Here is a 27,936-nt window from a genome sequence, read left to right as displayed (position 1 = left end):
ACTATTATTATACAGGCGAATTCCTGAATCAGATGGAGATAAACAATAAATTAATAATTAAATTTGGCATAAAATAGTAGTCATTTATGTGCAACCGAAGTTAGCCTCTACAGAGAACTAAATGAATAAATAACATTTATTAAATTAATGGTCTTAGCATCTAAAACCTGCAGTAACGATCTACAGTAACATACCTACAATAAGGATTGCAATTACAGTAACGATCGATGCTGTAAGTTGCAACCGTTAAAAGTCAAACATTATAAAACTTATTTAAATGAGATGCTAAAGAAATAGCTACATGTACTAAATTTTGATGAATTCTTGTTGATGCACACACTGATATCTGAATGGCCGAGATAACGTTTCTAAAACAATAACGGAAAAGATAGTGCTTTCGTTCTATAGTCTACTTGATTATGTGATTGGCAGATAAAGGACACCCTTTTTCAGCAATCCGAAGTGGTGCATAAGGCAATGCCTTCCCATATTTGTAAGTTTCCATGCTTTGTTATGCTAATTATTATTATAAGTAATTTATTTTCTGTTCGCAGACTTTATCGTTTCTGTGATGACTCGGAAAAAAGTGAAAATTTTTAATTATTATTATAAGTAATTTATTTTTGTTTGCAGACTTTATTCTTTCTGTGATGACTCGGAATAAAGTGAAAATTTTTAATTATTATTATAAGTAATTTATTTTTTGTTTTCAGACTTTATTGTTTTTGTGATGACTCGGAATAAAGTGAAAATTTTAATTGAGGGACATTTGGTTATAAACACGATTAACTACTTTATATTAGCGTTACATTACCGTATCGCTTAGGCTTCAGTTTTCGCGTTGTCATTTCAGACACTGCTGAATGCATGTTTGACTATGCTATGAGATTCCTATTTCTGTTTGCTTTGTTAAGATTAGTTCTGAATACGTATCTAAAGCAAGGAAGAAATCGATAATGGTAATCTTACAACCAACAACAAGGTTAATTATTGTAATTGCAGCTTATTGTAATTGATAATGTACATATTATATCTGCATATCTTCAAAAGAAAATTAGATGCCCAATGGTTTAATAAATTTTTTATCATAATCAAGAACTCAGTACAAAACTGAAATTTACGCTCATTGTTATAACGAGAAAAATATAGCTCTAAAATAAGGGGTACGCATGTGCTTTATCCCATTCCTTAAGATGTGGTGTTTTGTGATCTAATTTAAATGCAGCACAAGTAATGACTTGTGCTGCATTTATGTGTGATGTGAAGTTTCCTAGGATTATCTACATTAGGATTTGCAACTATTTTTAAACAATATCTAAAAATGCAAAATTTAGAGCTAGAAGCTCTTTATTTTCAATCATTACCTTGTAGAAATTATATGGCATGATAAGGTACAGGAATCTTACTGAAAAAATATAATTATCTATTAGGAACTTAAAAAAATCTTAAGATCGTTCTAATACAAAAATAAATATTTTCTGTTTCGTTTTTGTTGTATTTAACTAAGCTTTTAATGCCGCTATACTGGCAAGGTTGTAAGGAAACCGCGTGCCATTGGCAAGGAAGTAGGAGCCTGCGTTTAAATACCGAAGTCATGAATGATTGTAAATATAAAATGCCTTTATGGCATGGGGGTACTTAAAATACTATGAAACCGAATGTCCTCTAGAGAGGTTGGAGATAAGATAAGAGTATTAGCAAACTCTCATATCCGTCCCTCAAGGGCTCTTCATAAAAATGGGACCAAGCTTCCTCCTTTCTGGTGAGTATAATTCAGTTGTCTCCAGTGGTTTTCACTGGGCAACATTTTTGGTGGCGAGAACTGATAAATGGCCATTAGGTTTAGCTATTCCCGACGTATGCAATAAGTTGCAAGTGTCTGGCCGTTTTAAACAACAATAGCCTTTAGTTGTGGAATTATAAGCATTAATCCTGTGTATGCTCGTATTTCGCTGGCATATTTAAAATTAAGATAAACATATGGTTTAGTTTTTCCTTCCCCTCCTTTCACAAATACTTAAATATATCATAACTTTATCATTGAATTCTTTTTATTTTTCTGAAAAAAGAAAATGTTTAGCATTTTGTAAAGGCCTGCGATGGTGTTTTGGGTTCCTTGACGTAAATATTAATAGACTGTATTAATTCGGCTAAAAGTTACATTCGGTTATATCTTTTTAAAATGCTATACTAATTATTTTTCTATATCTATAACATAACTGAAGCAATATTTTTCTACTTTTCATCCCTTACCTCAATATGTTTTATTCTAAAAAATGCATTGATTGACTTGGATTTTACATATTTTAAACAATTACTGTGTTGACCGAATTTTGCATAGATATAAGAAGATCGTGCAGTTTTGAAAACATAAAGGGGAAAGGTTTGTTTCTGTTATGCTTTCACATGTGAGCTTTATGAGCTTTTCATATATGAGCATATATTTCATGTATGAGGTAATAAATTTGTTTAGTTTCTAGCAAATTTTGTTTATATTACTCCTGTTTTATTATTTCTCCTGTTTGATCTCAAATTGTTTAGAAAACACAAATTTAAAAGCTGTGCATGTAAAGTTAGAATCTGCAATATCAGTTTGTAAAAAGTAGTTAGTTGTCACTGCATTTCTTCACGCCAAAGATAGATACTTTTTCTTGATTTATTATTATTTCTTATTTGACAAATACAGGTTAAATACATGTACCGTGGTGCAAGGCTGGCACTTGCGCATTCTCCTAGGCATAAATTAGGTAACATTGACCGTTAAGCTTCCACCTCAATTTGAGGGAGAATAAATATCCCGTGGGGATGTCTGACGGTCTCCCATCTCTCTCCCTCTGCCAGGAACCTCTCGATAGAAGAGGTTGATGGTAGAGAAGAGTTTGATCCTAACTGTTCGGCTCGTGATATATTTTGAATACCCCTTTCCGCACAGACACTATACAATTACAAACATCCATGCCGTCTCCGTGATTTGAACCCGCGTCCATTGGTACGGCAGTCAGCGTCATTAACCATTATACCGACTGGGTGGAAATTTAATTTGATATTTTCACTTTTCAGTTAGTAATTAAAAGCAGGAGTACTTAATTAGCAGTCACATTTTGTTAACTTTAAGGTTTCGACTCTGGTCAACCTTTGAGAGCTTGGCTTTGATGTAACTGTCTGGAAGAAAGACAGCTTTTTAATTTTAATTTAAGCTATTAACCTTAGGTAACGATGAATGTAATCTTGTAATTTTACCTTCTGTAGCTTACATGATTGTAAAGCTCAATAAATAATGTATTTTATTTCTAAACTTGAGTAGTAAGAATCGGAAGGCTACCATTCCCTCTCCCTGAAAAAAAATGTATTTCCTCACTTGCATCTAAATACCAAAGAAAAGGAATAGTTTTCTGTTGGCGAAATGGCATTGTTTGACAGAGAAAAGGCCACATTTTGAAAACTTGAAGGCTATTTTAAACAGGTCTCTAATTATTTAAGTCTAATTATTTAAGTCTTTAATTATTTAAGGTAAGTCTCTAAATTATTTAAGTTTCGAATCAATCATATGATAAAGGAAAGAGATAAAAGAAATAAAAAAAAAAAAACGGTTTATCAAACTAACTTTATTGCAGTTGTACTAATATGCTGTTTGTTCTGTTTTCTGGTTCAGAAACAAGACTTAAAAATGTTTTCAAGGTATTGAAGGTTTATTATCAAACGTCTTCAAAAACCTTTTCTAATAAAATGTATATGGTATTATATTGTTGCGTGCGTACGGGTTCGTAATGGATTGAATGCACAAGTCAACAAAAAGTTAATAAAATTTATTTTTATCCCAAGAAATAAAACAAAATGCTGAAATTTCCTCAGAGATAATAGTACAATATCACAACATCTCGCAGCAGTTATATTTTAAACTACTAAAACGTTAAATAGGACCCAATTCAAAGCAGAGAAAGCTAATCAGATCTCACCACGAATTCGCTACAATCAACATCAAGAACTAAGTAAACAACTAAGATGTTTCTGTCCAGCTTTTTAAAGCTTTTTAATCATGCACGAGAACATTCTGGTAATTTTAGTTTTTTCTCGAGGTTTCTGGAAAGGAAAAGACTAAAGTTACAAGATATCTATTTAATTAAATATTAAATGCGCGTGCTCCTGTATTTTAACTTTTCCGGCGTAGCTTTCTCTTCAAATAAGTCTCATGCTGCATCGCACGAGAATATAAAACAATTTAATACCAATTCTACTAAAAATAGCAAACTAAATACAAAAGTCGTACCAATATTCTAGGTATCTTCCAACCAGTCGATCAGCAAGAAACTCCAAGCAATACAACAACTGGAAGGTGTAATTCTTGAACAAACTGTTAAACGAAAATCTTAAGATTCCTTTATTTTAACCATTCATTCAACGCTGATAGAAATTCGGGAGTTGGGACAAAGAGAAGAACGATAAAAGCGCAGATTGCCGCATCCGATGTCACGCAGTTGCAGCTTCACAGTCTACAACTGCCGACACTTTGAAAAAAATGAGCTCTATTAACGAACAGATATCCGTTTCCAAGCGTTCATTTAAATGTCCTACATCCTAGAGGTAAATTTTGGCATTTGCCAATCTCAAAGTGGGTATGACGGATCAACCTACATCAATGAATAATTACGAATTAAGAGAAATGTTTTGTTCTATGTCCCTTTGCACTATTATATTAGATCACTGGTTTTTTTTATTCCACTAATCCTTATTTTTTTATAATTTGTTCCCATAAATTAATTCTATAAATTTTACTAATAAAGCATCAAAATATATCGTAGGTGAAGGATCGATGAAAGAGATAACGTTCTAAACAGAGAGGTGTTTTGCTACAAAGTGGTGCTGACTCAGAATTATTGAAAAGTATAAATAGTTTTGGTTTTTGGAAAAACAGCTTGTAACAATAAGATAATCAATATTATCTGGCAAAAACTCATTATACTGCGTGTATTGTTGATGAGTTTATTCTTTAATACCAGGTCACCCAAGGCCAAACTTTTGCTGAGGCCAAACTTCAGAGAAGGAATACATTGGAAGACATCATAATCAATGCGACCCACGTACCTACAAATATATTGATCATTTTCTCGCAGACAAAATCTCGCGAGAATGCAGGTATTGACCACGTTAGTGAGAAACGGAATCATGTGAGGTCAATCGTTCGCCATAGAAGCCGTGAGTCAATATTTCTGTTTCAAAAGAATTCCGCTGTTGTTGCCCTGATGCATGGCAACGCTAGCCATAAACCTTTTGATGTATTATAGCGGATTCTGAAGGCCCAGTGTGCTAGCTTGTGTATCAGAGAATGTGTTGCCTGTTTAGCATCCAGCTGGTTTCCGCGGATGTCAGCATGTGCTGAAGAAGTTAACATAAAGATAATCTTATGGAAAGAAATGCTTCAGACTGCGGCATATATCGCTCAAGAGGAGATTCTTAGTTACTGTCAGATGTCGACATGAAATATGATTTGCTCTCAGACAGAATCATATACAACAGGTGCACTCAGGTCTTTGCTCTCAGACAGAATCATATACAGCAGTTAGGGCATCGGACTCTTGACAGGAAAGCGCAATGTCTGGTTAAATCGAATTATAGAGAAATCACTTAACAAGTCATATTATGGAATAAAGAAACGTCACACAGACACTAATTCGCACATATATACTATATCATTATATTTTTAAACTAAACAGCTGCAGACTTCAGCTTTAAAATTACATATTCCAAAAGAGAATACTGTGTTCTCGAAGAAATTAGTAGGTTATCTTTTGTTTCTCCACCCCTTCCATTGCTTTTTTAAAAGTGAAATTATGCTATTTCTTCATGGAAATCATATCAACTACCCCAAGTTCAATGCACTCTCGCTTCAGAGCGGCTAATATTATCTCCTTCTTCTTCTTTCTTTAATATTACTTTAATTGTGATTGGATGATTTATGATTTATTTAATAAGTTCAGAAAACTACATGAATGACTTTATCATCACTTAAGAAATTATTTTTGCCTTCCTAATTTGCAGCAGTTGTCTGCATTCAGTTATATGATTATGTTCTTTATTTATTCCAACTATTTGTTCTATGTGTGGTGAGCGATTTTTCGTTTATTAGACAAAAATTATTCTTTTGTCTAAAAATAAAAGACGATTGTCATAAATTAAGGTTAAGGTTACAAAATAAAAAGTGTAGCATCTATTAAATATTTGATTTAATATATTGAAATTTTTTTGTCCAGATGGCCAGTGCTATGGGATAACCAACAGATACGTAACAAAATAATTAGAGGCCCATGTTTTGCGATATGCAAATGAATCCAGAAACGTCTAGAACTTGGTACCTTATATTTACAAAAATGGTCCGGCTAATAAACAATGTAGCGATTTGGCGCAACTTTAAATGCCTCACAATGAGCCCTAATAGTATAAATGAAGTAAATAGCCTTAGCTTGTAGCAAAATATCCTATTGTTCAAAAAGCAAAGATTTTAATGCTGGAGACTTCTAAAAGGATGTTAAATCCTAGAGGATTCCAAACACACGATATTGGAATTAAGTCCGATGACTTCGCTGGCTACACCAAAGTTTTTTTTTTTTTTTTTTTTTTTTTTTTTTTTTTTGTTTTTGTTTTTGTAGACCGGTGACTGCATTTCGATGGTACCTCTTGCTTCAAAAATTCGTCCATGAATTCTGCTGTGTGTAGCCTCACGTTATCATCAATAATTTTTCCGTCAGAGACTTTTACGGCAGCTCCCAGGAGCCCCAAATACGGTTCAAGAACCTCATTTCAGTAACGCTGTGCAATCACAGCGAATATTGAAAGCATACAGCACATTAAAAGCATCACATTGAAGGCGTACAGCAGTATACGTCCATACAAAATGATGCCTCCCCACGGAAAGAATCCTCTTCCACCAAAGCAGCCAATTTTCTTTATGTTCTAAGGCGACAGCGGACTCCGGGTTCTCTCCAAATAAAGACCCGTACAAGATCATTCTGTATTACAAATCCCGACTCATCATTGAAGAGTACATAGCCCGAAAATTGCTATATTCCGGAATGGTGTGCCTGGCTTTCCAAAAGGTTTGTTCTTTTCTGCGGTATATTGAGGAGGACACATACTGCTGGCCGCCGGCCATGAAGGGCTTGCTTTGCCGTACCCGCAATGTCGTTTTCTTGGAAATTTTTATTTCAGTGAAACGACTTCAAAATTATTGACTAATTAATTTCTTTTTATCATTACCGTAGAGCATTTTCATTTATTTCGTACGTTACTGTTAATGTTTTCCTGATCAGAACAAAAATTAGAAGACTCAAAAACCAAGCTGTGTGTTGTCAAATGCATTGCTTCGTATAATGATGATACGATATACAATTTGTGTAGGGATAATATCTATTCAGAAGGTCAGTTATCTTGTGTATTTGGCAAATAAGTTGATGTAGAAACATTAAAACTGGAGTTTTTTTTCCTTCAGAAATTACTCTTGTTAAACACTGAAGATGATACTGTCATATCATCTTCAGTGTTCTTTCAAGATGTGATATTTTTTTCCTGTCAAATAGTCAAACATCCTTGGGCCTTTTGACGTTCTTTACACTGCAGAAATCGAGAATAAATTCATTTTCTAGGCTAAGAACGCCAAATTACACCATTGTCAGTTAGTGCAAGACTTTCTTTTCGCCAAAAGAATCTTTCAAATGAATTGATAAGCATGTTCCTCACACATGAACGCTATCAAAAACATATTTGAGACATTTTAGGAAGAAAGGCTCCTGGTCGCATACCAGCTTCACAAAGAGTTCAGTAGTTAGAACCCGCTATTCTACAGAAATGGGAGAGAATATCCCTAGGATAACTCCCTTCCTCACAGAGGTGAAAATCTTGCTTTCGATCATATAAAAAAACCTACCTATAATATATATGAGGATAAGTATAGATACAGGTACAGATGGTAAAGATGAAATATGAACTAATACTTAGACATTAGACACTAATACTTAACATTAGACATTAGATTAATTAACTAATACTTAGACATTAGACTTGCATTACCGTAGATAATATTTTGTTAGGTACTAAATGAATGAAAAAAAATACTATAAAATAATGTATGCAGACTGATTTACGGAACATACAGTATTACACATAATACCGGTTTGTATATATTTAAGGTAGAGTGCTTCTCTACCTTAAATATATACAAACCGTAATTTAAAATTTACGTACATATTGTGCTCAGTTCAAAATGCTATTATAAATAGAATCAAATAAGGTACAAAATTGAATAATTAGACATAGTTAATAAAATTTAACTGCGAGTAAATATGCAGAACAATACAAGCTGGATTAATCATAATAGTAAACATTATTAAAGCAGACAATTATTATTTATAAAAAACAAGATATTAAGCAGATTAATATATATAAAGCTTGAGCTGCTGACGGCCCGGTGTTGGAGGAAAGTAATAGAGAAATGACTTAAGGCTGTCAGAAATATTTTTAGCAATATTAATACAATCTCTAATACGGCTGAGTGCATATTTATTCTTACTTATATACCTGATCCACGCCGGCATATTGATTACAGCGGGTCATTTTTAATGCGAATTCGCTGCTTGCGGGCAATCATACAGATAGTGGTCTGGGTCACCCGTACTGCCACAAATACATTGGTCGCCTCTTTTGTCGCTTAGGCCAAATCTGTGAAGATAGGATATATAGGCCATGCCCTGTCAGGTACTCTGTGAGTTGCGAAGAGTCGCTATTTAAATTCTGGTTAACTTTTGAAAAAAGAAATATACAAACTTCTGCCTATGGTGCTCGACTAAGTTTTCTAGTTGGTGAGTTTTACTAAAAGAAATCAGACAAAAATGTAGTCATTTTGCGCCCTCACCCCACTAGAACAACAGTACTCCGTATGTCTTTTACTGCGCTCATGATAAAGGGTAAAGTTAAGAAGACATAATAGTTCAATAAAAAAAATATAAGGTCAATAAAAACCTCATACAGCATCTGACATTATTTGAGATAAAAACTATCAAAAATGTTTTCAGCAGGGGAATAGATGATAGGATATTTTTAAAAATCGGAGGAAATAACAAAAAAGGCTCTGAAAAATAAATTTTGAATGTGTTTTTTTTTTAAATTCAGAAATCCTTACGTTCAAACATACGTGTACTGTTTTACAGTGTCTGTATTAAAAAATCTCCAAACATTTAGGAATATATCGTCGGTAATTCAAGGTGAAATTCTGCAAAGAGGTTATACACTACCATTTTCTTCAGAAGCATCCATTATTTTGATCCAATATACTGTTGGCCAGGGTAAAATAATTTTCATTGTATTTCTATTATAAGCCTCCATTTGCCTTTAGTGAAATGATTATACATCGTCCTAAGACATTTTATACCCAAACTCGTTTTAAATTGTCAAACTTTTATTTTTATTTATTTAATATTTTTTTATTATCCAGAAATGTGCTCGACTGGGATCATACTAAAAAATGTCGGTTTGGAGCTGGAAGAGGAGTGGATGGTTGACTGGTGTCTTCATGTTATTCTTGGCAACAGCTACCCTGCTAAGCATAAGTTCAGTAGGCTTTAGGTCAAGATTTAAAGCAATCACATCTTACCTTAGGTAGATTTCCTTCTTTTTCCATTTAACGTGTACATATGTTTCTAATTCCATTTTTAATAGAAAGCATGAGGTCGGTTTTGTTTGGTTAATTTAATTACGGCAAAGCACAGGAGGGCTACTTGTCTAAGAAGAAGAATGCCTTCGTGGAGAATTTTCTAAAGTAAACTGGCTCGTATCGACATTACACATGGGGGGGGAATCCACGAAAACGCCCATGCAGCCAGCCCGTTCGCCGAATTCGAACCCTGAACCGAACTGCCAGTGTTTAGCGACTTTACCACTTACCCGCTGGTAGACAGAAAGCATGAGGGAAAAAATATCTTAAATCTACGTTTACGTTTTCTTACGCTGTATTCTTTCTATTTTATTTTTACACAAATTTTTGCATTTTATATACACACACTGGCTAATGAATTAGAAACCTTTGAGATTTTCATTTGAAGGCGACCTAGGAATGAAGTATGCAATTTTTTTATGACGTGGGTTATACGTGGTTAGAATGCTAGTTAGTATAGCTAAGGTGTAAGAATGCTTTTCACGATGAATGAAGTAAAATGGCAAAAACGGCAGATCTTTCACCATTTGAAAAAGGGCTTGTTGTTGGTACCCATTTAGCAGGGACCTCGATTTCGAAGACAGAAAATCTGGGTTCTCAAAAGTCAAAAGTCATATCAAAGTTTTTCAAAATTTGGAATCATAACACACAGCTCTTCTCTAAAAGACGTAACTGCAGTTCCAGCATAGTTTTCCAACAGAGTGATTGGTGGCGTCTTCTACGAATTGTATGGAAGAACAGGGACTCTACTGTGCTTCAACTGACACAGATCGTCAACCAAGGCTCTTCCCAACAGATTTCAGCTAGAACCATGAGCAGAAAATTGCAGAGGATAGGAATGCATAGTCGGATGCCTGTGAAAAAAAAACGCTTATTTCTGCCCGACATGCAAGAATTCGTTTGCAGTGGTGTCGGGAATAAAGACACTGGCTATTTGAGGATTGGAAACAGGTAATGCGGTCGAATGAATCACGCTACACCTTATTTTGCACTGATGGGAAGACGTCGAATTTGGCAAGAACCCCCATATAGCCATAAATCCATCTTGCATTACTCGCACTGTGTAAGGGTCTTAAGAAAGCCCACCTTCACCCTGGACGGAAAGAAAATTAAGATTACTCAAGTCCTGAAGTTTCTGGGTATCCACATAGATAACCAACTTAATTTTATGTACCATCTCACGGAGACTCAGAAAAAGACAAATCAAATCGCTTATAGTTTCAGAAAAATGCAAGGTAGTAACTGGGGACTTCGTCCTCATATTCAAAAAATCTTATTTTTAACAGTAGTTTCAAGTATAGTGAATTATGGGGCTGCAATCTGGGCGGAGACTATGACAGAGAGGAAGAAAAGGAAACTTTTCGCCATTCAGAGACCTTTTCTCCTGAGCATTTGCAAAGCTTAAAGAACGACAGCTAATTCCTCTCTATGCGTTCTTACTGGGATTCCTCCCCTTCATTTAATTGCGACGAAGGATTCAATAAAAGCCAGAGTACTCCAGTTGAAAGAAGATGCTTATCTGAACGGCACCACCTTTTCTGCCTCAAAGTATGAGTCTCCAGCCATACCATTGACCTACCATCCTGCAAAGTATTGTAATTTAATTATCAATACGGACGCTTCAGCATTCAGCAGTAAAGAATGTCCAAGAGCATTTACAGACGGCTCTAAAATTCATGGAGAAGTGGGCGCAGCATCAATAATCTATTCTTCTTCCTCTATTCCAACAATATGGCAAGGGAAATTATCTCCAGAAAATTCCGTTTATCAAGCTGAGCTGTCAGCAATTCAATCTACAGTAAATAAAGCTATATCAAATAATTTCAGGACAATAGCTATCCATTCAGACAGTCAATCTGCATTATATGCCCTGAAGGACAGAAACAATAAGAACCAACTGGTTCAGGATATTCAAAATACTATAAGTGCCCACCCAGAAATCCAGTTTATCCTCAATTGGGTGAAAGCCCACAACGGAAATGATGGAAACGAGGCAGCTGACCTCCTTGCAAAGGATGCAACGACAAACATCAACAGTGAGGTAATTCATGTCCCGTGGCCCAAGTCCCATTTAAAATTTACACTGAATGCAATTGTCCACTCAAAGTGGCAAGAAGAGTGGGATTCTGCATTGCAAGGCAGAAGAGTCCACAATTTTTTCTCAAAAACTGACAAAGAGGCCCTACACTATGACCATGTTCTGAATCAGTATATCACAGGGCACGGTCCTTTTCCCACGTACTTCCATGACAGAGGCATGTGCCCCACGGATCTCTGCATATGTGGCGAAAGGGGTGACCCTGATCATTACATTTTTGACTGTAATATAACAGACGGCAAACATCTGATCAAGCCTAACAACAATCTAATACACCATTTAAGAAATATGCAATAAAGAACAGACACCTTAGGGCCAAAATCAGAGACGTTCTTATACATATCCAAAGACTCGGACTGGATATTTGTCATATCTAATGCTTATTCATCTCCATATGTTACTATACCATATTTGTCTTTTTTATTTTATTTTATTTATATATTTTTATTTTTCATTTTTTATTTTATTTTTTATTTATTATTTTTATTTTTTTAATTTCATTTTAATGTTCCAACAGTTTCATTTATCTACGCAATGCTGAAGGACGGGAGCTCCAAAGACTTGCTTATTACACCTTCCGCCTTAGAAAAGACATTTATTCTTACATTTCTGCTTTTGGAAGCATCAGTTGTTGAACTTTTCAAGGACAGTCTTTTCTCAATATGATTTGTGTACACTATTAATACCAGAACTCATTTATCTCAGAAAGTCCTCTCAAGTGGTTGATGGTAAAAAAAGAGGGGCGGAAGAACCTCGGACCACCCCGGGGTGTTCTCCTTCAAAATTGGGGTGGAAAGTTTAACAGTTTGCTAGGTTCAGCAATACCTCAATTACCTGTGGTACTACGGAGGTGCTGGCCTAGCTTCTACCTGTACCTGTGTAAGGGTCTAGTGGGAGTATTATGATATGGGGCATGTTCTGCTGGCATGGAAGTGGTGCCTGGTGTTCCTCGAGAGTAAACAAACAGCTTGGAGAGAGCACCCTGCAGTGTTACCTTGATATACTGGCAGGTCAAGAGCACCCTGCAGTGTTAGATTTTTAACCTGATGGCGACGGATACTTCATGGACGATAATGCAACTATACATCCTGCCAGAAGTGTTCAAAATTGGTTCGCTGAACATCAATCTGACTTCCAACACCTTCCCTGGCTAGGACATAGCCCGGATCTTAACCTCATAGAAAATGTGTGGGATATGGTGGAAGGACGCATCCGACAGCACTCTCCTCTTCCACCTAATTTACAAGATCTAAGAAGCTGCATATCCAATACACGGTATTCTCTGAACATAAATGCACTCCAGAAGCATGTAGACTCGATGCCCAAACGAATCAGAGAATTTATTGCATTTTGTATAAAATTATATAATTTTATGCAAAAGGTAGTCAAATAAAATATTCATTTTGGGTTTCTGATTTATTGGCCAGTGTGTGTAATATCATCATTACTGATATAGCTTTGCTGCTTTTTTATATGGTTTCACATAACACCTTTAAGAAAGTAGTATAACACATAAAAAATGCAAAATTTTCAAAATGCTGTATTTAATACATTTCTCTGGAAAATATTTATATTATTAAAATATTGTACACATTAATCAGAATTTTGTGTACTCTCATGCGAAGCAATAAGTTTAACTGGTCATTCCTCAACTGTACGCTAGCAGGAATAGGAACATGCATTGTACGTCTTTAAAGTGCAATTTTACATTCTGTGCATTATTCGAAAAAATATGTAAATATAGCTGTTGTTCTGTATCATAGAATCACAAACAGGTCAGTAGCAGACAGTACCGATTTTTCGTGGAGCAATTTCAGATACGGGCAGTTCAAATGATAGTTTGCTTTTCTCAACGAAAGGTGATACTTCTTTAATGCATACAGTAGAATTAACCAAGGAAATTACAAGGCGGTTTCTTTTCTTCCTATTTTAATAAAGAATAATAAAAGAGGTAAATAGCTCATTATGAACAAAGAACGCTAAAGCTACTTGCTTGGAAAGGGTTACTTCTGTTTCCACGGAATTTTGCTAAATGTTGTCTTTAATTGGAAAGCTAAAAAAAAAAAATAACACGCACTCATCTTATTCCGAATGAAAACAAGCCCATAAAGAAATAATACTTTTAAATGTAGTCTATTGAATCTTCAGCTAGTGGACAAATTTACTGGCATTGGAAATAAGATGTCTTATGAATAATTCATTATTTTTTACCCGTTAAAAGCACAGGATGCAATAATTAACCGAATGAGAGGAAATATCTAAATCTTAGATATATTACGGTAGAATAGATCTCTAGTATAAGATAAAAAAAAAGAAAATTTTAAACTTAATTTAGTTTAGAAAACTGGGAAATGTATTACATATTAATGAATGTCTTCAACATTCAGAAAATAAATTTTATTGTGAAGAAATATTACAATTACCATCTAATAGAACTGAACTTTCTGAAATTGAAGATTTAAATTTATCAAAGAATTTTAAACGCAGCATACATCTATTTTTCTCTCATTCAGATAACCGAAACGACAGGGTTATTTAAAAATATCTGGCTTAAAAGTAAAGGCAGGTAGAGAGGACTAAAATAAGTGGATTTTGTGACAGGATAGTAAAAGCGTTTAGGTAAAAGTGTTCTGTATGCGTAAATCTTCATTCCGCGAGAGAATTTCGAGCGGTATGCATCGCTACTGTCTTGGGAAGCTCGGAGATCTGCAATTAATCTATGGTTTGAGGATAAAATGGAGTAGCTGCTTAAAGTATGCAGAGCGAACGATTTCAGTCTTTTGTACAGCTTATAAGGTATTTTCTTTCTTCTTACCGTGTATCTTCGGAGTATAACTGAATAGCATGGTCGGCTAACAGTTGAGAGGTTCGGTGTTCGAATAACGGCGAAGGGCTTTGGACATTTATCCCCTCCTCTGCTTCAAAAAAAACCTAATAACTCTGCAAGCTGTACCGTTTTCACAACCTCATAGATAAAATACATTTCGGTGAACTGCGTGTTCATGTAACGATACATACCGCTCGAAATTCGCATGGAGAATGATAATTTACTCCAGCATAACGCTTTTATCTATAGCTCACCAGCGATCTGTATCACATCAACACGCCATTTCTGCACGCGTCTTTCACTACAGTATTTGCTGAATTCGATCTACCTTTCATTTTTATAAGATATTTTAAAATTAGCCTTGTAGGGACATAAGGTTATTTCGATGCTGGAGAAGGGAAAAATGAGCCGTGCCCTCGCTGGGACTCGAACCACAGACCTCTCGAATACCCGCCGAGTGTGCTAACCCACTACACCACGAAGATATGGTAAGAAGGCGGGAGAAATATCTTATAAGCCTGTATATAAACGTACAATTTGTTCTTACATATATCTAATTTCTAGAAATTCTGAACAAAGAACATTGGTTAATTTACTGATTGTTTTGAGATACTGCACACTTAGTGTTGTAAGGATTACATATTTTTAGGTTTTATTTTATTATTTAATACGTGCTCCGCTATTAGTTACTGCACGGCAAAGGAGAGATGCCCCGTTTAAGATGTGTTTAGGGAAACTGGCTGAGATGCACGTTACCGCTCTGCCTCTGGTGTGGGCCTGTTTTTAGATTTGGAAAATAGTTGCATTTATAAAACTTAGAGAGCAATAAATAAAGAATTATGAGACTATTTCCTTTAGTGGATTTGTTTTAATTTACCGAAATTTTTCCCTTATTTTATTGTACCATTGTCAATAAGAATAGAATTTCATCTCTTAGTGAAGAAACAATGGGATTGTTTTATTTTAACATCATTAATAGTTAACCTTCTGTTACTTAAGAATATGTTCTCAATCAGCAATATTAATGAAGGGGCAATATTAATGAATTATAATTAAATGATAATGCAGTATTAATAATCAGCAATATTAATGAATTATAATTAAATGAGCTTGATTATTCGATTTTTTTTTCAAGTTTAAGAGATAGTGTGTTCAAATCATTATTCATACATGTGCGTTACTATCCGAATTAACAGATTTCCGTGTTTAAAACTGAATCTTCGTATTTTGCATATATAAAGACTGAGTATAATTTTGTGTAAGTAGTGACTTTAAATTGAGTTTAATATGCGTAAAATTTTAGTTAGATGGGTCTTACCAGAAAATTAATTTAGAAAATTTCATTTTTATCTGTGAATTTGATAACATATAAATTAAATAAGTTTCATCAAAATTTTAGGTCTTTTGGTGAATACTAGAACAAATAAAGATTTTGCTTAGAGTAAAATTTTTCCTTTAGAGCTTAATTCCTGAAGATTTTGCCTAACTGTTACATACCAAATGATATAGTTGTGTAAAAAACATTTAAAGGACACTTAAAGATTCAGCTAGTATTAAGTACGATTATTATATTATGGTTAGTAAATTAAATGAATTATTCTATGCAAGGCAAGGGATATATATATATATATTATATACATTTTTATAGTGAATATATTTATTATATTCACTATCAAAAAATGACATTTTGGAAGTTTAATAACTAGTATTTAATCATTACGTAAAAAGGTAACTTTACATATTTCTTTAATATATTCCTTATTTTATGGCGAATGACAAATTACAAAATGAATTTTACCACTTCACTTCTTTTTTCATGCAGTTTTGATGGAGGATATTATCCAGAAATGGGATTTTTTAATACATTTCTCTATCTCTCCATTTTAACAGGTAATAAGCTATTATGCATATACTTAAAGCCATACCATATTATTCATATTTGATTTCGTTTTTTGAAATTTGTTTAGTGTTTATCTACAAAAATTTAATGCTAAACTACAATGTTGGAATCTTTGTTGACTATCCTGAATTGTCTCTTTTTGTCCCACAGGTCCAATGTGCGTTGCACTGCGCTATGTGTTTGTTGAAGACCAGAATACACGGACATCCAGTGTCACAAATCTGTTGAATGTAATTGCTTTTTTTTCAGGAATTTTATCCTTTATTGGTCTTCTCATCATTGCATCTTTTCCCTCTATTTCCAAGCTAAAAGTGCGTTGAAGTCTGAAACATCCTTTTACTCTATATATGACTTGATTCTCAAATACACTGCATCCTTATGTGATTTCCATTTCAACTGTCTTTTTCAGGACGGTCTGTTTCAAGCTGTCGGAGCTTTCATGTTTTTCGGAATGGGAGTAATATTTGCTGCTATTCAGACGACAATCACATACTTACAATCGAAATTTTGTCTTATATTCCTCATACGTGCCACAATTACAATAGCTTTGACAGCTTCCTGCATTAGTTGTATCCTTTTAAAACCTTCAAATATTAAAAGTTAACCTGAGCTTTAGAAAACTTGAAATACTTTTGAATGTTTTTAAACTAAACTGTAATCTAAATTTTCTTACATCACCGAAGATATCGAAAAGTGAAATCAAAATTAAGGCACCTTGGCCAGCTATTTTGTAATACGCCGAATACCAGTCGTATACAAAAAGTTGAGAAATTGAAACAAAACGAGAGAATAGGAACTAGGCGGTATTTTGCAATTAGTTACAGATTAAAGTACTGCTTTGGTTCACTTCTATGAAAAATCTAATCTAAATTTTAAAGCTTTTATGCAGCGAAATTGCATTAATCTCAGATAAGAAAGATTTTTGCTGTTTTTCTCTTGGCCTTCCTTCAGTAACGCCAACGGTTGCATAATTTTCGTGAATTTCCGAATCTTCACAATAAATGATAATTATCAATCCGAATAAACATTAATACGTGAAAAGTTTTCTTAAAATTAATCTTAAAACAGAATGACACGATTCCAATATTCAAGCTTTTCTCAGTGATTTATTTTAAACTCACGTTAAGGAACTAAAAGATATTGTATGAAATTAGGCACTAGTTCAACAAATAAAGCTGCATAACTTCAAAATCTGTTCCTCGAGATAGAGATTAATTTATATTTAAGGGACTTATAAACTTATTTTTACATTAAAAATAAACTGAAATTTGTTTTAAAATTTGAAATTTATGTTCTTAACATGTGTGCTAGTTATAACTCTTCATGAGATGTATACAGCCGGCTCATTTGCATTCGAAAAAAATGAAAGCGTTTCAAATACAACCGTACAAATAGGAGAGAGTGTGAATTATGAAGTAAGTTCTAAGGTTTATCAGAACTTTTAAGACCTGTTAAATAGTGTATGATAGTTGTTTAAAAAATACTTTTATTTTATTATATGAAGCAATATAACTAATGCTTTGCTACTGAACGTTTAAAGATGATTGAAGGACTCAGACGACAACTTACAAGGTTATGCTTATTAACCAGTACCTTATTATCTTGCTTTATTTTCAATTCTACTTTCGTTGGCTTCTATCAGGAGGAAAATTAGTTAAGCATTTAAGAAGAGAGTTTTTGAGTTTAAGACAGAGCTTTTGGCAGCTATCGCTAACCGTCTCGCTATTGCTCATCTTAGCGATTGAGTCGGTTTTAGCTTTGCTAACCGTAATTATTCACGGAATTTGAAGGTTTGATCTAAAGTTTGTAAGCACGCATTGCCTTGTAATTTAAAAATTGAATTTTACTTAAAATTTTGTTTCTGCTTTCACGCAACCTGTGGAGTTTTTATTAAAGTTATTACTCGGGTTTTATAAGCATCAGGCTAAGGATTAAATGAAAAGGTTTGTTTTAAACTTTCTTCTGACTTGAAGTTATTTTATTTAAAAGTTTCAGATGACACGATAAAAAGTTCGATTGTCTTTACGATGGAACATCTAACAGTTAGGATAGTAGTAGGGATCTGTACAAAGTGGCTAACGCTATAGAAGGCTGATTTCGCTCTGTCCTACTCGTTTTAGCTGGGCTAAGAGGAGTGATCTTCACTCCTAGGGTGGTCTTATCAGGAGAAACTCCTGATGTACTTCGGCCATTCCTCCCATTGTCACCCCCCGTCGCCACGTTGAGGCACCTAGTAGGACTTGAGAGGGTTCAACTTATAGTGGACGGCTCTTGGACTCGTGGATATCGTCTAGCCCAGCGATTCTCAACCGGTGGTACGCAAGAGAAAAATAGGTGGTACACAAAAGTATTTTAACTTTCAAAAATCTCGGGAAGAAAAAGAACAATTGATAGACATTTCCTATGATCGAACTCTAACTGAAGATTTCAAAAATAGCACACTTGTTAACATTTGGCTGAACCGAAAAAAAGAAGTTAAAGGCATTTCTAATAAAGCTATTAAATTTTTATTGCATTTTTGTACAACCTATTTGTGTGAACAAGGATTTTCTTCCATGTTATATTTGAAAAATAAATACAGAACAAAGTTAAAAGTGTATCCTAATTTGCGGTTAAAATTAAATGAAATAAGACCAGACAGACATAAGAAATTGATCTCTTTTCAACAGGCCAACATTTCCCACTAAGTTTCAGAATTAAATTATTATAACTTAATTTTTAATAGTAAAAATGCTAATAATTTTTAATCTAATATTTTTATGTGTTCAAATTTAATATAAATAGGCAATAGGTTGTGGAAATGGCAAAATATTTTTTTAAATATTTCTATTGAGAAACTGAGAAGTAATCATTGCAAAACGTAGTAGTGGTACTAAAGTTTTTCAATTTTTGTTTAGATGGTACGCGTTAGTCAAAAGGTTGAGAACCACTGGTCTAGCCTAATGGCTAACCAGAGTCAGGATCAGCAACAACAACAAAAACATTTCAACGTTCTGCGGCTAATCACTTTTGAGTTATGCTAGATACATATATACATACATACGTACGTACAGACGTCACAAAAACGTCCCTTTTGAATCCTTTTTAAATATATTTTACAATTTTAAACATATTTTAAAAAAGTGTCCTTTATTCTGTTCATACGTACAGAGGTCACACACACACACACAAAAAAAAAAAAAAAAAAAAAAAAAAAATTCACAGATTGATTCGGGGTCGCACAAAATTGATATTTCCTTTGAAATATGGTACCTGAAATTTTTCGCTATTACAGTATTTGGTTTACTTCGTACAAGAAAGTAAAGAAGCGGAAAGTTTTTAACAAAGTAATTTTTCTTAGTAGAGATTACAGTATATCAGTAATTCTCATCTCTTTTCTTTTAGAGTCCAGTGCCGTACATTGTATTTGGTTTGGAGAGAATCTTCGTTCTGTTTTATTCGCTGGTCTTCCTTAGTTTCTTCCCGGATTTCCAAAAGATATCCACTTACGTTATCATCAGACCTTTGATTATGTCACACACGAGTGACGATAGCAGCAGGATGACAATAAACGAAAGAGTGTAAGAGTGATATAAATAAAATTAGTTTTGACATCGTACATAAAACTTGAATTATTTGCTCTATGAAAAAAAATCCTATACCAAGTTCTACTTGAAGCTCTATTTAATACATGCGTTATAGTTGCTTCAGATCTTGTCTTTTTCATGTGTACGTAATCAGTATTAAAAATGTGTTTGAGAAATAGATGTTTCTCAGTCAACTGAAAATACCCAATATTTCAATAAAATATTGGGAATTTTTCGGTTCATAATGAAAATCTGCTTTTTATTTCATAGTTATATTTGATTACAAATACAAAAATTTTGGTCTGCTTGGCGAAAATACCTTTCATTTTCTCCAGTTTTTATACCAGAGATAATAGAATATCATAGCATAAAAGAAGAAAACGAAGACTGTATTATTCGAAAGTATGACTTCTTTTTAAGGCGCTACTGCATGGAAAATAATGCTCATAAATTTAAAAAAGTGCGTCGAGTAAAGTAACTTATTAGAATTTAGTATTTAAAATTAATTCACTAACATATACAATCTTTTATTGGAACGTGGAATTTCTGATCCATAGACATCCTTATGCCAAGCTGCCTATGACATGGCTGGATGTATGTGCAAAATAGCATCTTGAATTTAATTCTGAATAGCTTGAATATTTACAGCACAAGGCATTACCTTTCATAAAGTCCCAGAAGAAAAGTCGATCGAAATAATATCAGATCACTATGGAAGCCAGGAAATTGGGTTACTACGTTTAATCCAATTACCAAGGATGCTATCACTTAGATCTTTTCTTATGACTGTTAGGTTGCGTGAAATTCACATCTCAATCCCTGCTTGTTAAAATAAGACTAATGTTCAGCAAACCAAAGAACACCATACAGTTTCTACTGAGGCGACGCCATTTTATATTTCACAAGACTGCTGCTGTGCATATCGGAAGACATTTCATGATGACCTGCTGAAATAATAAAATACTAAAAGTTGCTCTGTATCATTTTTGTAACAATAGTCCAACAGTAGAGTTGCTCATAAATTTAAAAAGCCATTTTATAATGTGTATTTTGTGCTACTCTTCTTAACCATTAAATTCATAAATGTGGTTGCTACAACGTAAGAAAATGTTTTCATGCACACAAACTATTTCTGATTCACTGTAAAAATTATTGTAGCACTTATTACAGCACTATTTAATATCTCTATACAAATTATAAGAATTAATTTTAATTTTTACACTTCCCAAAATGCGTAAGTAGTGTTGCTTCGGGAGCCGTATCATTCCTAACGTATCCAACGCTCTACCTTGTAATTACTAAATTGAGTACAAAATGTCTTTTCTTTATAATAATTTTATTTTAAACTTTATGTAAACAAGTAATAAAAAAGGGGAGAAATAGTATTCCTTTAGTACAGAACAATTAACACAACGCAATATTACATGCAGCCTTCATTTCGATCTCAATATCGTATTCTCCGTAAAAAACAAATTTCAAATGAAAAATTTGTTTTATTTAGAAGTGAAATTTCAGAGAGAAAATGTACATTATACCGTTGAGTTCACCACCTACTATGCATACTGTATATTTTATTTAGGCTTTAACTACAGTTGTTCTTGGAATACTCCTATTTTCAATATTAAGTTTCAACTTCAATTCTAATGATGAATTCTTGAACTCAGGAATATATGTTACCAAATAGAGGAAAAACATGACAGCTAAGATCCATTCAGCACTCGCACTTACTAAATAAGAAGCAAATCCCTGAAAATTAAAAAAATTATAAATTAAAATGCAATTCTAAAAAAAGTGGTTGTTTAAAGGCAAACACAAAGAAGCTTTTTTATGTTCATTAATTCCTCTTTGTTACTAAGAATATATTCAAAATCCATTCCTGTCTGTTCTAAGAAAAAAAAAAAAAAAAAAAAAAAAAAAAAAACACAGCAATGCTGATAATTCTGATATTCACATAGTTGCATTCTTATATTTACATATCATTCCATATGCGAGTTTATAATTGTTCTTTTTGATTATTATAAAATCGCTACCCAGGCACATCTTGCCCGGGCAGAAAACAGACATCGTTCAACGGACGAAACCGCTATTGCTATGTTCAGATAAAGTATTAAAAACAGCTTAGTTCAAAATTATATTATACCAGCAATTTTTAGAAATTTTAAAGAGGCATGTCAGTGCATTTACAGATTGGGATTTGTTACGAAATTGCACATGTATCCGTAATATACATGTATCCGGAAATATTCCTCTTTTGATAGATAAATTCAAAAGAGAATATTTTCTACAAAAATCATTGTTTGATAGCAAATAACTACAGACAAACCTTACACAGGGAGCTGCCATTAACTGTCATTTAAAAGTTATGTTAATGATATAATAAACAATTTGGAACATGACGATAGGTGTGCCGATGGCTGAGTGGCATAGATAAGTACCTCAGATAATGATATGCGAAAAACGTGGATCATATTTTCAGCTATACGACGAAGAGACTACAAGAATGGTTTGAAGAAAATTGTAGGCCTCTCAATGTTGATCACAATTTTTTGATTTTAATGCATTTAGCTGTGAGAAATTTTTATGACTGATCAATTTCCTTTGAATTTCTTCAGCTCATTCTTTCTGAAATCATCTCTAGCCTGTTTAAAAAAGGAAACATTTTCGCGTATTTGAGGAACAGCATTCCACATTGAAACAATCGAAGGAAATATTTAAAATAATTAAGGATCGCTTTTCAATGGTAAGATGTTTTGTACCTGATGTCTGTCAATAATTGAAGTGCGTAGTTGTTTAGTCATAGGATATGCGTAGTCGGAGAAAATTTTGACTTGATATAATTTTTTTTAACAGATCGGTTAAACCCTTTAATTCTTAATCATGCTGCTGACTTCATCAGATGTGGTAAATTTACGCAGTGGAGATACTGAAGGAGGGGTAAGTCAGTTATCAACAAAGAATTTAACTTGATTTTTATAGGTATGGTAAGTCATTCGGAAAAATTGAGTCAGAAAATGCTGAACAAATGCTTGTGCTTCGCCATCTCAATTGCAAACGTATCGAGAATTAATACCCCTCTCCCTATTGGTAGTTTTCTTAGATTTCATCTTCCTGAAAAAAGCATCACAGGGAACCGTCTTCCATATTAAGTTTGCCAGTTTTATCATTCCATATGTGGGTTCTCTGTTCTACAACTTGATTATGAATAAGCTTGTTCAGGCAACTGATTTTAAATAGTTTTAATTTTTTATCACATTGTTTATAACCGGATGATCTTATCAAGAATATTTTTAAGAAGGTGAACGGAAGAATACGCTGTACTTTCCGAGGTCGTTTTTCAGCGTAAGCTTTGTCAGTGTCGCTGATAAGATGCTGATAGCCTGGTCTATATAGTTAGGAGATTTAAGTAGACCAACTAGGTTGCTCTTCAAACTTTGTTGCTATTGCTGTATAAGTCCCAGTCTATGTATTTGATGGCACTTTGAGAATCAACGCCAGGAAAACCTATTTTAACAATAACATGAACCTAGTCTTACAATAACAAGAATGGTCAGAGCACAAGAAACTAATGATTTTGACCGCCGCTGGGAAAGGGATGTTGCTGACGAAAATATTGAGTCTTATGATGGCGACTGATGTAGCTAGGTCTACGTGTAAGCTCGTCTTTAATTTAAATTCCATACGGACATTTGAGTGCAGAGTCATTAGGTTATTTTGAAGCAGGAGATGTGAAAAATGAGCAATGCCCTCGCCGGGACTCAAACCTGGACTTTTCGAATACGCATCGAGTACGCAACCATTATGCCCCGAAGGCATGCAGAAAGGAAGGGAGAATATCTTATGTGAGAATATACTTTGAAGTGTAGTGCCACTGGAGTTTATGTAACCTCATATGGTATTTTTCATGTTTAAGTCAACTTCTACAAAGGTGGGAATTTTTTTAATACTGCTCTATGAGGTGCAAATTGGGAGGGCTGCATATTGTACATAGTGTCTTCTATAACTGGATAGATTAACTATAATTTTAATGCATTCAAAGCCTTTGGAATTGTCCATCGATTTAAAAATCCTTTTGATAAGAATCGCGAAGCTACAATGTTTGAATCTATCACTTTGTATGTGATATAATTCTAAATATAGAGATTGTGACATGCAGTAAGATGCAATTCTGTTCCCAAGCAAGTATCTACATTATATTAATAAGGGAAGTCTTAAAGTTTACCGAGTTTGGTTTTTAACATTTTAAGCGTTCCACAGAACGATAACTGTAGAGAGGATTTTAATAGTGGTCCTATTGTACATTATTAGTGTCATCTGTTTATCTCGCGTTTTACAGAATTGTTTTTGGTGAGTTGATCGAGGGAATTAAGGATTCGACTGAGGAAACCGATTATTTTCATGAAATTCTCATAAATAATTATCTCTAAAATCGTTGATATTAGCCTGTTTGATTAAGTCACGTAAGTTAACCCATTTTAAGTTAACACATAACTAAGGTTTTTATCTTAATAACGGAGGGATTTTACTTTAGCGATGAGGAAAGAAAATCTCTTGCTTCTGGTAAGGATGTGAACCTTGATCCTTATCCCTTGTTTCTGATTAATTGATTGAAAGACGCGTTAGGTTTATTGGATTGAGACTGAGCTACGGCAGTGTCTAGAGGAATAAAATCGGTTTGTTTGAGGTAACGAATGTTGAAATGCTTGGAAAGAGTAATTTTTTATCCTATTTCTTACCAATTTTACGTTCACAGTGTCCGCTGTGGTATAATTCATTATCATTGGAATCAATTTATTTACCATTTGGGGGAAGAACTGGTAATTTATTAGCAGTGACAAGAGAATAAGTACGCAGTAGACTGTGAGTCTTTTATACCCAATAGAAGCGGTTTGATCTACAATGAGCCAGTTTACTAACGATCACTAATTGAAGGATTAGTTTCGTTCAGGAATTCCGGTTCATCGTTATCAATCTTGACAAGAACTTGACTAACTGAAATCAGTTACTCACACCTATTGTTGTCAGTATCGGTAAAAAGGTATTGAGCCATCTTTCCTCAAATACTTGAATACTAGAATTCAATAGATTTTCAGCTAATTCCATGAAGATATTGGAGATTAAATAAGTAAAAACAAAAAATAAATATGTAGTAGCTTCTGAAACGAATGAAATACCTCACGAAATTAAATTACAAGACAGATTATTTGTAAACTAATTCATATAAACAAACAACTTCCACACCCTAACCTGTAACTGAATATAGACTTGGATGCTGAAGAGAAACAAAGACTAAAAAAATATTAAAAATCCGAAATAAAATGGACAGTAAGAAATAGCAATAATCAAAAGAAATAAGCTACAGAAGCGCCATGCTGAGACGGGGACCATCAAACTTGAATCCTGAGCCTACACGAATCTCATACTTTTTAATTTTCTCACCCGCCCTCATACGTCATGTTGCGCATATGGTGAAAATCCTACTGTCACAAAGCTTTGATGAATTTCTGATCGGTCTTTTGATGTTTGTTTTATCATTATGTTAATTTTTTTCTTTGTTCTTCTTTGCACACCAGGTGAGAACTCATCTGTTCTGAATAGGATACGTCGTTTTGAATTAGCTTTCCTAGAGCCGCCTTACTACAAGATCCCTCTGAAATTTTTTATATAGAGCAAAACGGTACAATTCAAAATTATCAAACCTTAGGTGTATTCAAAATAGTTTTCACTAACATCAATGGATATTTGTGGGCGAATTTTCCCAAAATTATACTTTAAACTATCCATTTATTGCATTAAATGAAAATTATGCTTTCATAGTTTCATCACTTTTATCTTCGTAAGAGAAAGGACATCCCTATAAGTTTTGTTTTAGAGTAAACAATAGCCAGAGGTCACAAATAGCAAGATCAGGAGCATAGGGTGGGTATTCTGTCCATCTGTGTTTCTTTTCAAGAAATTCAATTGTCAATGTTTCTGAATGAGAAGATGCTTTATTATGATGAAGCATGAACCCTCAAATATTCACTTCTTAAAGAATTTCTCGAAGACACTTAATGATGCACCAATGAGCTGTAACTACTTTTTGTCCCTATAATTTGATGGCTTTTACTAGTCCTGTACTTCTGAAGAAAATGGCATACATTACGTTTTTAATTGCTCACTGTCATACACCGCTTGATGCACTCTTCAAAGACCAATATTTTACTTCCTTAATGTGCTCGAAAGTCAAAAAAAGGTATGTACATTTTACAACCAGTTATGAGTTTAGAAATAATTACGTGTCTTCTCTCATCAAATAATTTTAGGGTTCCCTTAGTGATTATCACAAGCTTCGGTTTTCGGTTCTCTTTTAATTTATGGCGAATCCAATGACTAACTTATTATCACATATGAAGTTCTTCATGAATAATTTTATGTATAGCTGCGAATCCAGTGCTAAGATCCTTTTGTATCAACTGGTAGAAAATGAAAGAATATATTCCACATTACATGATTCCGCCCTCATGTGTATGAAACATCGAACAACGAGCTGCACATTCTGCCAGCTGTCAGAGGAGTCTTCGATACAAGTGTACATTTGCAACAACATTTCAGTCCAAAGTTTCAGTACTGCACTGACGGTTCAGACTAAGATAATGGAATTGGCTGGGCCTTTGATCAGTACACTAATGAACAAGTGTTCCACGCATGGAATGCACAACTTTTACTCAAAATAGCATCTTCAAGGCAGAAGCGTACTTACTAGCAATGGCAATAACTCATGCAGTAAACAACAGACACCCCAGCGCCAGTTTCTACAGTGACAGCCTTTCAGTGCTACATGCCATCCTAAAGCCCGTCCACATTTTGAATATCATCAGTAACATTCAGTGGGACTTACGGCTCTTCAGACACCTTAATTTCAATCTCAACTGGATAACGGCACATGCCGAAAATAAAGCAAATGAGCAAGCAGATTCACTGGCAAAGAAAGCAGCTCGCAAAATCGGAGTGAATTCACAACATCTGCTCCTACCTTTGCACTTTGCACCACTTAGAGGGCTTCCGGTCTAAGGTGATACCTAACGGAAAACGCCCACCCAGTGGAAATTATTTACTGAAAAGATCCTTTTCACAGAGAGTTTTTACAATGAATATTTTTACGTGACAGTGATATTTTTACATGACTTTTACATGACAGTGAAAATTATTTACACTCTTCTTTGCATTTACATGCTACGTTGAGCTAATTTTTATATATATTTAAATTTGATTTTAATAAATTTCAATAGTTCAAGAATTAGTGAAATTTCTGTAGTTGAATAGAAGTCCAATGGATCAAAAGTTCTTGAGATATAAAGTTTTCAAGTTTTAAGTTCCTTTGATCCATTTGAACCTACCGTTTTCTCGCCATAAAAAGTGTCGTCAATAATTTGCTAAAGCAAAATGGCAAGACGAATAGGACTACGCACCATAAGGTCGTTTCACCTGTCTGTTCTCTCCCAAGGTCAGCAACGAAAGATGTGCTTCCACTGCTGTGCTAATATGCTATATTACAAGTCAGGGTGTATTTACAGTCTATTTTCATAAACGAAACGGTGCTACCGCGGATGCATTGGTCTCGCAATGCATCTACGGTAGCACGGGAACTCCCGAACATTACCTGACGAGCTCTTCACTGACATCCAGTGTCCTCTCAGACTTCGAGCGCTACAGACGACAGAATTCCGTATCAACGTTATATCATCGAAGAAAAGGCACCCATCACAAAAATCAGAGCTATCCTGGATATGCTGCAGCATACGAGCTGGCTATGTATGATGTTATTTAAGGTCTTTTGCGCAGTTGCATAGTAAACTCCCATAGCAA

The 27,936-nt window shown here is 34.1% G+C and overlaps 3 protein-coding genes across 4 annotated transcripts in view; 2 read left to right on the top strand and 1 right to left on the bottom strand.

Moving 5' to 3' along the window:
- Positions 1-13,213, top strand: part of LOC118184277 (chloride channel protein 2-like) — a 266,024-nt gene extending 252,811 nt beyond the window's left edge. The window contains exons 26-27 of the mRNA XM_085809271.1: positions 9,482-9,645; positions 12,316-13,213. Of these exons, the coding sequence (XP_085665397.1) occupies positions 9,482-9,612 (131 nt within the window). The 3' untranslated portion in view covers positions 9,613-9,645; positions 12,316-13,213. The remainder of the gene's footprint in view (positions 1-9,481; positions 9,646-12,315) is intronic.
- Positions 423-21,063, top strand: LOC118189201 (uncharacterized). The gene is made up of 6 exons (XM_035359761.2): positions 423-493; positions 16,448-16,515; positions 16,676-16,836; positions 16,935-17,094; positions 17,837-17,940; positions 19,910-21,063. Exons 2-6 carry the CDS (start codon positions 16,473-16,475, stop codon positions 20,087-20,089), a joined length of 648 nt encoding a protein of 215 aa, XP_035215652.1. The 5' UTR covers positions 423-493; positions 16,448-16,472; the 3' UTR covers positions 20,090-21,063.
- A 347-nt stretch (positions 21,064-21,410) lies between these two features.
- LOC118189202 (DNA damage-regulated autophagy modulator protein 1-like) overlaps positions 21,411-27,936 on the bottom strand; it is a 37,511-nt gene continuing 30,985 nt past the window's right edge. For both annotated transcript variants that reach the window (XM_085809275.1, XM_085809274.1), the window contains one exon: positions 21,411-21,837. In XM_085809275.1, coding sequence (XP_085665401.1) covers positions 21,667-21,837 — 171 coding nt within the window. In that variant the 3' untranslated portion in view covers positions 21,411-21,666. The remainder of the gene's footprint in view (positions 21,838-27,936) is intronic.

Source organism: Stegodyphus dumicola, chromosome X2 (assembly GCF_044657685.1).
Source record: "Stegodyphus dumicola isolate Sdum_Otavi_A_Nest chromosome X2, ASM4465768v1".
Classification (NCBI taxonomy): Eukaryota; Metazoa; Arthropoda; class Arachnida; order Araneae; family Eresidae; genus Stegodyphus; species Stegodyphus dumicola.
This window is presented reverse-complemented; position numbering and strand designations above follow the sequence as displayed.

Excerpts from the sequence above, each read along its gene's own strand:
- LOC118189201 (XM_035359761.2), top strand. The coding sequence starts at position 16,473 with ATGGGATTTTTTAATACATTTCTCTATCTCTCCATTTTAACAG. Across the intron at positions 16,516-16,675 it reads CTATCTCTCCATTTTAACAG|GTCCAATGTGCGTTGCACTG; the intron begins GTAATAAGCTAT and ends TTTGTCCCACAG. Across the intron at positions 16,837-16,934 it reads CCTCTATTTCCAAGCTAAAA|GACGGTCTGTTTCAAGCTGT; the intron begins GTGCGTTGAAGT and ends TGTCTTTTTCAG.